The following is a 13,100-nucleotide window of genomic DNA, read 5'->3' on the forward strand; positions in this document are numbered from 1 at the left end:
TTTGAAGGGCAAAAATGGTTATGAATTTCATGCTGGTATAGTGGTGTATTTATTTACTCTTCAGAGTGTAGAGCTTGAAGGAAATACCAAATATTGCAGTGTCACTGGAAAATTTGGATCCCATCAGGTAAAAATTGCTTCTGTTGTAAGGAACACCATAAAAATCTACCATGCCATTATCTATTTTTCTCTGACATAAGTTGTCCCACTAATAAGAAATAATGTAGATCGTGAGAAAGGCCATGCCATTGCCATTCCATATGGGGGAATTCAGTGCTTTGAGAAGCAAATTGTACTGATGTAAGTTGTTTCTTCCAGTAGTGACATGCCCATGTGAAAGATACAGATAGCCACAATGGAACTATCAATTAAATAATGCCCCAAATGAGTTCAATTGCAGGATTTTTTTTGAAAATTACCTAATGAATATTGTTTCCATCATTTTGCTTGTTTGACTATCACAGATAAAAATTCAAATGATACAGCAAGGAGTTGTCTGGACTTTTATACTAAATATTTATGTGAAATCATTATTTGAATCTTATTTTTCTTGTCCTGTTTTCCGTGCACAGAGTTTAAACCCTCAGTTTAACCTGTGGCCTGCATTTTTCTCCCTCTTCTGTGAGCATTTTCTCTCATGTTGAGAAAAAAGCTCTTGACCAAAATGCGTACCGTTTTCCATGAAATTACTTGGAAGTGTTTATATGAGCTGATTGTTTGAATTCCCATCTATCCTGAAGATACATTTTCTGGCTGCTGTGATGAGCTCATTATCTGAATTGCCAGCAGCTGCCTTGCATGTTCAGCATGTTTCCAGACAGGCTGCGCCGCCATCCGGGATTTTGGCTGTGGTTTTTGTCTTTTATTGTTCCTAAGTAGTCTGGGATTGCGTAGGCTTGTTAATGAATATGGCTAACAACATGCAGTTAGATGGTACCATGAGATAATATGACAGAACTAGCAGATCACTACAGTAAAAAAAAAAATTAACAACAAAAACCTAAACAAAAAAAAACCACCTAAACAAAAAAAAATCCCAAACCAAAAGCGAGGTTCTGATTTAAATTGTACCTTTTTATCTCAGTGGGTGGAAGAGAACTGGACTGGTCTTATTTCTGTAATAAACCATAGTGAATCAATACAAACATCCCTCTCCAAGACTTGATCAGGTTTATGTACTTTACGAGGATTTTGGTCATCTGTAGACATGTATAAACACTTTAACAGCAAAAGTTTAACTACACATGCTCTGAGTTAACTCATCTGTGTAAATTTATCTCTAGCAAATTTACCTCTAGTATAAGGTGACGTAAAATGCAGAGATAACTGTCTTCCTTATCCACACTAAGGGTATGTACTTCCTAGGATAAGCAATTTCATCTATATGAATCAGACAAAAAGCAGACAATTGGTGGTGGGTGGTGGTGGTTTTGCTATTTAAATCACAAAACCAAAGGGCTTTCCTAGGAAGTCTGTTAGCAGCAGTGCAAAGTCTGGATTACTCATCACAGCACAGTGAACAAATATTTCTCAGAGTTTTGTCTTGTTATATAAAGGTCTGCTTAGGAGAGGCCAAAATGGAGGGGGAAATCCAGCTACTGTAATCCTCTATCCCACAGAAAGAAATTCACATGTTGTCTACTCAAACCAACAGACTGTTGCAAATTGGTTTTGAACAGGGTACTCGAGTACCCAAGGTGCTCAATTTACCAATTCTCTCCTAGGAAGTTTAACTGCAGTCAGGCTGACTTTTTAATGTTGCAGTTCTAAAGGGTTAATAGAATATAAACCAAAGATTTTGCAAGCAGTATTTTATTTTTTTTGTAATGGGTGTGGATTTATGACTGCTACATTGCTAAGGCTAAGCTCCTGATTTTATATTGAGACTTAAAATGCTTCAGCCTCTTACCTTGTATCTCTTTAACTCATTAAAATTACATTTTCTACCATTTTTCTCAGTTAAAACATCTTGTACTCAAAAGTACCTTGCTTTGAACTTAGTGAGGCCTGTGTTCATTCAGTAGTTCTACAAACAAAATCCTTCTCAAGAGGTAGTTGAAGCAGATTATTACTATTTAGAAATGTGAATACAGATAGTATGCCAGTTTTCTCTGTTGGAGTCAGCCCTTGTCAGTCTTTTGTTCTGAGAAGAGCAGAGGAAAAAAGCAGAGGAGTATTAAGGGAAAAAACAACCATCTTTTTGTGGGACATATATTATGGGAGGGGAATACTGGCAGTAGGGTTGCTGGGTTTTTTTAAATGGTTGAATGTGAAGCTAATTTTACTGAAATTCTTATTGCTGAGATTTTGTTTTGTGCACCCTGTCTGTAGAAAACCAAACATGTCTCAGTGTAATTGAGTTACAGTTCAGTTGCTGAATGCTGATACCAACACAACAGACAGACCTCAGTCTCCTCATAGTACTACACTGATTTGTACAATTATACCAGGTTTTATCTTTCTTCTGATTTCCTGGTAATTGCTGCCCTAAAAGCAGCATGTCTCTTGCACACATTGACTGAGTTTGTGCAAATACAGATAATGGTGTAATTAAAATGGAGTTTTTGAGCCTTGCTTTGGCAAACCCTGTCTACAGCAGCAGCAGCTGAAATGCTGAAACAAGGCCCAGAAACTCAAACACAGTATCAAAGTGTTCCAAATTTTGGCATGGGTTTTGTGCTAGTACTTTTTATTTTCAAGGCATTGCGTTTCCAAAGCACTTGGTGCAGAGAGGATTGCATTCACACCTGCAGGCTGCAATACACGCTCTCCTTTGCAAACCTACCAGAGCCTCTGGAACCAGGCATTGCAAATCAAGTGCTTGTGCCATTTCACGAAACCATGACTCCCCCTGTTCCCTGTGGGGGTGAGCAGCTCAGCTTACACTTCCAGGGGAATCTGCTGCTTCATGCAATCATCTCTTCTATGCAGTAATTTGGTTTTCAGTATTTTCACCTACTCAGAATGACTTCATCGCACCTGCTGCCCCAGTGGTTTTCTTTGCATCTACTCTTCAGACAGGTATTTTGGTACCCTTGAAATACTAAATTGCATGCAGAAAAAAAAAAAATCCATTTTGAACAAAACTTTAAGTAAAAGACTTTTACTTGTTGCTTAAAGAAAAAATTAAAATACAGTTTACAATTATATAAATTATCATGCCCCATTCAGAGCTGAGGTTGTACAGGTAAATGTTACAGTACCCAAGATACAAATAACCTCCAAAAATAAACACAGAACACGACAGTATGTTATTACACTGGCTACCAGGAATAAGGCTGTGGTACAGTACCAGAGGTTTGTGCATGAAGAGGTAGTAGAAGTCAGCTCAGTAAATGCAGAATCCTTGTACATAAAGGGAAACATCAGATATTTGTTGCAGATTATGCCCAATCCTCCTCTGGGAAGCCGAAGTATATTTTGGGAATGACATAAATTCCAGAATCTAATGTCATATTGGCAGCTTCTGAACTCTCGAAAAGGCACCTAAAATCTCTAATCCCTGAAAAATTTTCTTGTAACATTCAACGTAAATTTCAAAACTCCTCTATAAACACATCACCTAAAGTTCTTACTCATTTTTTTCTCCTTCTCACTCAGAAGTTGTGTTGCAATTTTTGTGGCTACTAGCTTCAAGGGGTTACTTTTGTTTAAATAGCTTAATCCTTTCTCTATTAATAGATGTCTCTAAACAAATGTTATCTGACCTTCTATTTCATGATAGAACTGGGTAAACCCAGCTGTTTGAGACAGGCCTTTTGGTGCCTAGAACAATTTTATTACAGAATTTTTGTAAAGCAAGATTTTAGGAGAGGAATAGAATTTCCAAGAACAACCTAGTATTTATGCATAAGGAGTGACTGGATTATTAAGGAGTGACTGGTTATCACAATGAGGACCTGTCGACAGAAAAACCCATGTGAGGATACACAAAGCGTGATACTGTGCTTTAAGAGACATGCATTCCTCCCAAGAAAATTTATTTCTACTCCAAGATTTCTTCTTCCTACAATTTTCCTTGTTCAATTAAAGATGATGTCAATCTCAAGAGAGAAAAATAAATTACTCCTCATTTTCTCTGGGGCTGTTATAATGGAAAGGCAGAATCTCAGTCAGATTACTAGGAACTCACAACAGGAGGATTAACTCATTCAGGAACAGAGCTTTCATTAACAACAGCAAGAACTGCTGCAAATACTAAGTTTGCTTCTATGGGGAAGCATATCTGCCCAAGAAAAGTATGCTTTGTGTTGGGTTGTGGCGAATAAAGAAAAGGAAAGGGTGGTCAGCATTGAAATCCTCTTCTACAACCATGCAGAGCATAGCAATGCCAGCAGTGGCAGCTGCAGCTTCTGTGCCTTCCTCATTCACTTCCACAAAAGCCTTGTGGACAACTGTAGAGAGGAAGAGGTCACGTGCCCCTGACATTCCCGACAAGTCAGCCTTGCCACTGTCAAATACATCCTGCAAGCCCATAGCAACTAAATCTGATTTAAGATCATAGCTTTCTTCCAGCTTAAACTTTGGCAAACGCACATGAACGTCAGTGTAATACAGATTCTCTGGGCGTGTCCAGTCCTGGAGCATCTCTAATGTAAGCTGCTTCTCCATCTAGAATTAAAAGGACAGAAAGCATTACTTATCACCAATGTAGTATTTCATTTTCAGTAACATTTATGAGGCTTTGTTTACAGAACATTATACAATGGTAAAGCAGCTATGCAAAAATGAACATAACCTCATCTTGGATAGCTAAATAAAGATCAAAAAATACTATTACAACTAAGTGGAGTCAGTGCAGTTCTTACTTTACGAAGTAATGCAGACATTTGCTTCTTGCTGCAACGTACAGAAGGGAAAAACATGCACTGAGAGAAAGCCAGTCTTCTTACTGTTTAATCTAACTAAATGGACTTACCTAATTAAAAACTAGTAACAAAAATCATAATCAGAGAGCTCAAAGAAGCAGGTCATATAATGGAAATCATCTCACTGCTTTACAGTTAAGAAAATAAAGGCTTTCAAATCTACTGAAAGACAAATTCTGTCATTAAAAACAAATATTCAAGGCAAGTTAATTCTCACAGTTAATTCTGTTTTCAGTCTCCATCATGGTTCAGTTCAGCAGAGGACACATGAACACAAGCTACAAAATCAGAACACAACTTCTCTTTCTGATACAGTACATTCATTTTTTCTTTATTGCTGTACTAGTAGAGAGTAGTCTAAAAATACACCAGATAGATCTGGTGCCCTGAGAACATGGGTTCACTAAGGCTTTAATATTGAATGGTTGAACTTAAAAACACTGAGCAACTGCATGAGCTTAGATGGGTCACCTTCTGCAGTCCAGTGGAGTACTCTTCAGTATCTCTAGGTAACAGGATGAACATACTAAGTTCTTTTCCATCGTAAGGCAGCTCTAAAACACAGATCTTCTCTTCGGGGATGTATCCAAAATTAAATTTATTTTTCTGATACATCATTTTTACTGTCTTTCTTTCATTCTGGATGGATAAAAGGCACAAAAGTAACAGGTAAGTAACAGGTAAGGAAATACTCATTGAAAGAACCAATAGGAAACAAGTAAGTTAAAATTGCATTTATGTAAACACTTGCCCTCCATTATAAAACTTTTTTTTTCAGATTTCTGACTGCCTGTTTAATAATGATTTCTTCTGAAAAAATAATGAGTTTGTATTATATTTGGTTCTCCTTTGGCTTCTGTAGCACAGGCCTCACAGAAACCAAAACTGTTTCTTCAAATTGCTGTACGAAAACGTTCAGCCAACAAAAATAACTCTGTTTAGCACACAGTAACTTGTAAAGCTGTTAACATAAGCAGAATATAGAACGAGAAGATGGGGCTTAATCAAAATGTTCTGTCATTTTAAGACTGCTTACCTAGCATCACAAACACACAGTTCATAGCTGCTGATCTGCTGCAGACAGAAACCCTACTAGGTCCTAAACCATAGGTGAGAATTGTCTCTAGTGCTATTCTAGTAAATGAGACACCAAATAGCTTGCTGAATACAGGAAAATACTAAAAATCCATAAAAATAATTAAAATATTAATAAATTACTTTTTATTTCTTAATTATTTTATCTGTAAGCAAAGCTTTACATTACCACCTATATTATTAGACCTTTTCATTAGACATGTCCTACCAGGATGTATCTGTATTACCTTATTTAGCCAAAATGGTGCATCAGTGGTGTCAGCTTCCTGAAATTTCGTTGCCCAGTTTGCTTTGAAATAAATAGCATTCACCAGTACCAGCTTGGTGATGCTATCAACTGAGCCCTCAGACAGCAGATCAGGGATTTTGCCTTCAGAGGCAGCAGAAAAAAGGGACACAACAAAATCATGTAGTAAGTTGATGGCACATAAAATATACACTGAGAAACTTACGCCATAGAAATACTACAAATATAAAACCAATCTATTCCTGTAATAATATGTATTTCAGTACCTGTCTCTCTACTTCACCAATACTTTTTCTTAATACATGCTACTATAACTTTTGATACACAGTGATTTGATGAAAATGTAGTATTATTAGTCTAAACTGTCACGTGCAACCCATCACAAAAGAACTACAGAACACCCACATTAAGGAATACGGAATTTAGAAATATATATACTATGTATATATAAAATGTCTTGGTTAGATAATTTGTTTCTGTCCATACACCAAATCCCAGGGCAGAATTAAACTGTTCTAACGACAGAAGAGAATAAAGCCCATTCCTCCTTCCAAAGTAAGAAACGCTGGCAGTTATTACCAAAAAATAACTTACCTTCAGTTTTCTCTTCAACCCACTGGTTTATTTCTTTCCTGGCTTTATCACATGCCTGAAGAAAATCAACTGTAGCCAAATCAGCTCCATATAATTTCTGTGTATTAGTCAGGAAATCCTACATTTTGGAATGATAAGAACAGCTTTCACTGCATGCAGTAAGAAAACATTTAATTATCAGGTAGATATTGTCAACAGCTCTGAGGTGGGGTTCTAACAGTGTGTTTCCTGGGGGAGTTCTGAAGTTAACAGGTTTTTTCCCCACTCAGCCTCATAATACACCAGCCATGTCTAGAGCTGATGGGGTGCTTACTGCAGGTGTTGCAATATTTACCTATCATTCTCCTGAAACATGCTCAAGCACAGCTAGGATAAAACAAAACTCCAAAATAGCTGAAGAGGGACAAAAATATCAACCTATTTGCACACAAAGTTGTAATTCACTGGTGAAGAGGCATGTTGTTAAAACTTTTTAGATATCCCCTAATAAATAGTGTTTTCAAAAATATCAAAGTTGTGTTGTACTACTCTGATGAAAATCCTAAAAAGTTGATTGCAACGGGAACAGAACTGGCTGCAACCTAAAAAGCTGGTTGCAACAGAGTGGGATGTCATGACAGTTATTGTAAACTGAGAACATAGACAAGCAATTCTTCTCTTGAGGACAAGAACAGCAAAAGTGAACAAGAAAAGGGTTTGCTGTGTTACATCCTTTAGGTGAGAAGCACAGCTGCCCACAGCTATGGAAATGCACATGGCAGGCATGAAACACTTCTGTCAACTTCCCAGAAACGTTTAGAAATGGGCTTGGAAATAGTTCTACTTCTTAAATAAATACTCAAGTAGCTGCACTTCTCCCTCAGGTCCCACCACATGCCATCCTGATGTGCACCACTGTACCGGCAGAAAGCTGTAGGACTTCTCTCCAAAGAGCCGACTGGCCAGCCGTAAGAGATAGGGAGCATTGCTTCTGTTTATATCTGTTGTCAGAGCCTGGAATCTTGAATGAACATCTTCAACTTTGTCAAGATGAAGTGTCTGAAATAAAAAGAAGTGAACTAGCTGCTGTTACTAGTGTCTTAAAAGAACATATGGTGAATCTGTAGGGTAGGTCTGATGCAGCAGGGTGCGATCCAGTAGGTAAGCTGAAGAAAGAGAAGTGAAAAAGCTGGAAGCTGCCTAGAGATTTCTGTAAACCTCAAAGAATGATCCAAACTGTCCCTCGGTGCTACGCTGGCCATGTCAGCCACTTGTACTGTGGTTTATACACAGTCACAGCTGAAGCTCTTGATCACAACCCCAAGTCCTGTCTGCATTTCTGTGAGCCTCTCCTCTGTGGGCCACTGAGCCCTAGAATTCATTCCCAAGTGAGGAATCAAGAAGAGAGATGATGCCATTTCTTGGTTCCCTCTTTCTCCCAAGGGAAACTGCGGTTGTATATTTTCAGAATATACAATCAGCACTATCATAGGTCAAGTATTAAGAAAACTTAGAGCAATTATCTTTTATAATTTTATGAAAATGTAACTCTGTAAGTATATATGCACTTCATATATACTTTTTTAACATATGAATATATGAATATATATATATATATAGTGTTAAGTATTACTTTTTTATATCTATATAAAAGTATTAGCTTTCAGATCAGATGCATTACTTCACAATCTCTTTACTAGTATCTCCTCTTCCAGAGGCAAGCTGGCTGGCCAAGGCTTGAAAGATATGACAGCAGAAGCTGCCAGACCTCAAGGCAGGGAAGGCTACACCAAAGCAGGGACATTATTCAAACTTAAACCATGTATTTCCCAGTAGGGAAGACTGCAGTGAAACAGTGACTGGATTCAAAGGAAAGCCTTCTCTTTCTCTCACTGGGTTTTTGGTTTTGGTCGGGCTTTGCCAACCACCTCAGTTGAACAACATCACAGAGGCAACCTTACAATAGAATTATGATCCCGGAAACAAATTTTTGTGTCCTTACAAACATCTCTTGGCACTTGCTAATCGCTGCCTCTTTAATTAGCACTGTGTTCTTAAGCGAAGTATTATGGTACAGAAACATGCCATGTTGAGGATGACTGTGTTGAAAGAAATTTATTTCCCCCACAAGTTCCTTTTGCATCATTTGTGCTGTCAGTAGGTTTATCCTAGGTGGGGCTGTCAGTCTGATTACATGAAAGACGTTCAAAGTCTGTTTGAACAGGCAGTGGGAAAGTAATTTTATTGAGTAAGCACAGCAACACTCAACAGTAAAAAACAGCTCCTCCTAAAGTCCAGAATACAAAGGTGAAATTATTCATAGGCAAATGCATGATATTGACTGCAGTGAGGAGACTCATATACCTTTTTACAGGCATTAGCCTAACAAGAGCGCAAAGATAACAGTGACTGAGCCCCTTCCATCACAGAAGTTTCAGGGGAAACTAGCACACACCTATGTGCATTATTTTTGCAATTTATAAGGAGGTTTTTTAAAACAATCCTACCCACCCTAAAGCTACAGTAAGAATGTTGTGGTTTTAAAGCATTAGCTAAAAAATCACTAGAAAACTTACTCATTTCTTGCTGAGACATATGGATTAGAAGAAGAGCAAAACAAGCTTAAAACTTAAAAGGAATAAAGAAAGTTTATTAACAAAACTACAAGAATAAGAAACCAGAATAAAACCTCCAGAAACCTTTTTTCTCCACCACACAACCATTCCCTTGTTTATATGACAACATAGAGGCAGAAAAACTTGGTGGTTAAAATAGTCTCAAGTTTGCTATAGTCTTTTCATCAGTCTTTGTAGAGAAAAAGAAGTTCTCTTCTGCCAATTTATGGAGTTTTTCACAAGAAAACTATTTTTCTCATGACTTTCTATTTTTCTGATGCCAGCTGCCCAGAAAACTCTCCTCCCATTTCACACTACTCTGAGATGTGTTATGGGTCATGGGTTAAGGGGTGTCATTTTAAGGATGAGTTATTGAAAGGCAGAAGTTCTCTTCATCTATCTCTGTGAACATGTCTGGAAACAGAAGTTTTCTCTTTACCTCTTAAGGGCCATAAATCTTCAACAACTATCACTTCTCTTTTTCTGTTCCTGCATTTCGTAAGATCACAACTACTTCACCATTTGCTTAAAACCACACTTTGAAATACCCCATTCCCCCCAATATACTCTGTCATGAATTAAAGGAGTTTTTTCAGAACACTATTGTCCATCTCCATAGTTTTAGCAAAAGAATATTTCAGCTTATTAAAGCATCTCCTTATTCCTCTCCCACATCTGAAGCTTAATTCCCTTCTTCATTGTCTTTGATAGTTTATGTTGTCTCTTTACTTGTTGATCACTCCCTCTCTTCCCCTCTATTTGGAAAAAAAGGATTAATCTCAAAGTCTCATCTGGGTAATGAAAGGATTAAAATCTTGCCCAGGCTTTGTAGATGGTTCTGTGATCTCTGCCGGAGCAGCAGCTGGAGCTGTCTGCGATGGAAGATTCTTCATGACTGCTCTGGAGAGTGTGGTCACTGTCTCAGCCTGCCGCAGGTCAAGAGCTTTCCCTCCCCTTACTCGGCAGTCTCTGGTGAAACCCAGCAGCGGCAGAAACTGCAGCCGAGCAGGGACCGGCCTGGCAGGCCCGCTGTACGAGACTCAGTGAGCCTTCTGAGAGCTCAGCCCCTCTGGGAAGGAGCTCCTGCCACCCCACAGTCCTCATCCCTCCTGCCTGGGAGCTGCTGGAGTCCAGGCCAGGCAAGGCCGTGGGGGGAGCGGGACCAGCCGCAGCTCTGTTACTTTACCCAGCCAGAAACAAAGAGTGTCAAAGAAATTCCCGGGCTTAGGTCTTAAGGTGGTGTTCACAGGTTGATCTCACTTTTCAATGGTTAAAACTGCTGTCAATTGTCAGAAATGGCCAGTTATTGGCCAGGAGAAAAACTCCCACCAGCCTCCAGCAGTTTTAACTTCTTTAGGTGTTTCTCTTTGTTTTCTCAAATGCCAATCTATCACAAAGGATAACCATGCAGGCTTAGCTCCTTCCAGATATCCGAGAGCCCACTAGTGAGAGATTGGGACTCAGGCAGCATCACCATGTATCATCATAGCTGCTACACCTTAGATATAAAACTATAGAATGCTACTGTGTTTTTTACAAGAACACACAGAATTATTAAAAATGAACATACCCTTAGTGATCTTGTGTTATAAAGTAGTAGTTTGTCAAAATGTCTCATGAAAACTCATAAAGCCTTGCTGCTGAAGCTTATGATCAATTTAAAAGGAGACTGACTAATGTAATTCATGTCCTCTGTCAAGAATTAACTAGTGAAATTAAATGAGCAAAAAGAGTCATAGGAAATATAGGCAGAGGGCCCTGGAGCAGGGTAGGCAGTGGGTAACTAGCTGCAGAGTCCAAGGAAGACTCAGTGTGCGTGACAGAAATCTTGTCCTGAACAGATAAAAACACCCTCATTTCATCTTTCCTCCTCTAAAACCTTTTAATGTAAATAAAATATAAAATTAATGACCATATTTTTTTACTAACCTTCAACACCTGGGCTTCTGTATTACCTCTGGCCCCTAGAAGGACCATGGCCAGAGCAGCAGAGATACTGACAGGAGAAAAGAAGACATTTCCTGTTGGGTTGGCCTCACTAAACTTTCTGAGCAGATCAAGCGCAAATCTGCTGTTGGCATTAGACAGGTTCTCCATGGTTATAGCTGAAAAAGAAAACAACTGATAAGAACCCTGGGAAACATTATTCAAACAACTTGTCTAACCTTGTGTGACTCACACAGTAAAGACTGGATTAAACTGGATGCAGCTGCTTACAGAAACAGCAAGAACATCGTCATCAGTGCACCTTATTCTTAAAAATAAGTCAGTCACATTGAAAAAGCAGCGGATTCTTTTCCGTGTGAATTGTGTACTCCAACCTTCCTTACATACTAACTTTATAGACATTATTTTTAAAAATTATTTTCCTGCTGGTCTGAAATTGGAAGTGTATGTGCTGGTAGGATGGCAAAAGTCCCTCAGCTTCATAGACCCAGCAAATGCCAGGGCTCTCCCTCCCGCAGCACTCCCTTTGTTCCTCTACAATGCACAGTGGACACTGAAAATATCTGCCCAGGGATGCTCAGACCTGCCCGTCTTCATGCCACAAATCTTTGTCTCTGAGAGGTGTCAACCCTGCCAAAGGCTTTGTGGACGCTGACTTTCAGCGGTGGAGTGCACCGCTGTCCCCCGCCTGCACTGCCAGGAGCTCGGAGCCGCCAGCCCTCCGCACCCAGGACCACCGGGGTTCTGGGGGCTGCAGGTGACCTACCGACCGGCGAGGACACCAGCGAGGCGCAGAACAGGCAAAGCTGCAGGGCTGACACTGAGCAGCGATGCATTTTGGGGAGATGCTCAAGAGCGGTCTGAAAGGCGCAAGGGCCGGGTCCGGCACAAAACCGCACCCGAGGGTCAGCGCTGGATGCCGTGCGAGCTCCCCGCTCGGCCGGCTCAGAGCCCGGCTGCTCTGTGCCTGCTTGCAGCCGGACTCCCCGTTTGTTTTCTTCTCCTCCGGACCCAACCGCGTGGAGGAGTTTACACCACAATTTGTGCTTCCTGCGCAGTCTTCCTACAGCAGCTGCAAATTATCACTATCGGCTTCCTCCGTGCCAGACAGATAAACACCCGGCAGCTCCGCGACGTTCTTACCGAGCTGCAGGCTAAAGGCAGACCGCCCCTAAAAATACCCAAACGCAAGCCCCAAGGCGTAGTTTCACTTTCGTTTTCTTACACCTCACCGTGCAAGCCTTTCACCCAAACCAGCTGTTCGACATTGCCCCCCCTCCGGCGTCCGGGAAGCGCCCCCTCGTCCCGCCGCTGAGGCGGCGAGAAAAAATTCCCATTTCCCGTCCCGTTCCCGTCCCTTTCCCGCAGGATGCCCCGGGCTGGAGGCAGCCCCGCGGAGCCCCAGCGCAGCCCAGGGCCGCCTGCCTGCCTACCTGCCGGGCAGCGCGGAGCGGAGCGCGGTGGGATGGGGCGGATGGCAAGGAGCGAGCTGCGCAGTGACAGCGCGGTGACACCCGCGGGGACCCCGCCGGGGCGGGACGGGGCGGGGCGGCAGGTGGCACCCCGCGGCCACTCCCGTTTCCCGGCCGACAGGAGAGGGAGCTTCATGAGTGGGACTAAGCAACAGCCACCACCTTGTCTCATAGATTAGCGATCCACGGGTTTTAGACTCGAGGGGCAAGCGCACCCCGGCTGTCCAGGGAGGCTCCTCTCTGCCTTCCCACCCTGCGTCCCTATCTACATCCATCTTTATAA

At 40.9% G+C, this 13,100-nt stretch overlaps 1 protein-coding gene across 4 annotated transcripts; it reads right to left on the bottom strand.

The window, feature by feature from the left end:
* Positions 1-2,653: 2,653 nt before the first annotated feature.
* LOC107200015 (leukocyte elastase inhibitor) lies at positions 2,654-12,875 on the bottom strand. Of its 4 annotated transcripts, XM_033512104.1 has the most exons (8): positions 12,112-12,490; positions 11,328-11,503; positions 7,705-7,842; positions 6,805-6,922; positions 6,191-6,333; positions 5,340-5,507; positions 4,537-4,611; positions 2,654-3,043 (listed from the first exon to the last, which is right to left on the bottom strand). In XM_033512104.1, the coding sequence occupies exons 1-8, from the start codon at positions 12,179-12,181 to the stop codon at positions 3,014-3,016; spliced, it is 918 nt and encodes a 305-aa protein (XP_033367995.1). In that variant the 5' UTR covers positions 12,182-12,490; the 3' UTR covers positions 2,654-3,013. The 4 variants fall into 4 exon arrangements, with proteins under 4 accessions (XP_033367995.1, XP_015473374.1, XP_015473375.1 ...); XM_015617888.2 differs by lacking the exons at positions 2,654-3,043; positions 12,112-12,490 and adding an exon at positions 12,779-12,875 and having other exon boundaries at positions 3,088-4,611; XM_015617889.2 differs by lacking the exon at positions 2,654-3,043 and having other exon boundaries at positions 3,088-4,611; positions 12,112-12,487.
* Between the last annotated feature and the right edge of the window lie 225 nt (positions 12,876-13,100).

This window comes from Parus major, chromosome 2, assembly GCF_001522545.3.
Source record: "Parus major isolate Abel chromosome 2, Parus_major1.1, whole genome shotgun sequence".
NCBI classification, from domain to species: Eukaryota; Metazoa; Chordata; class Aves; order Passeriformes; family Paridae; genus Parus; species Parus major.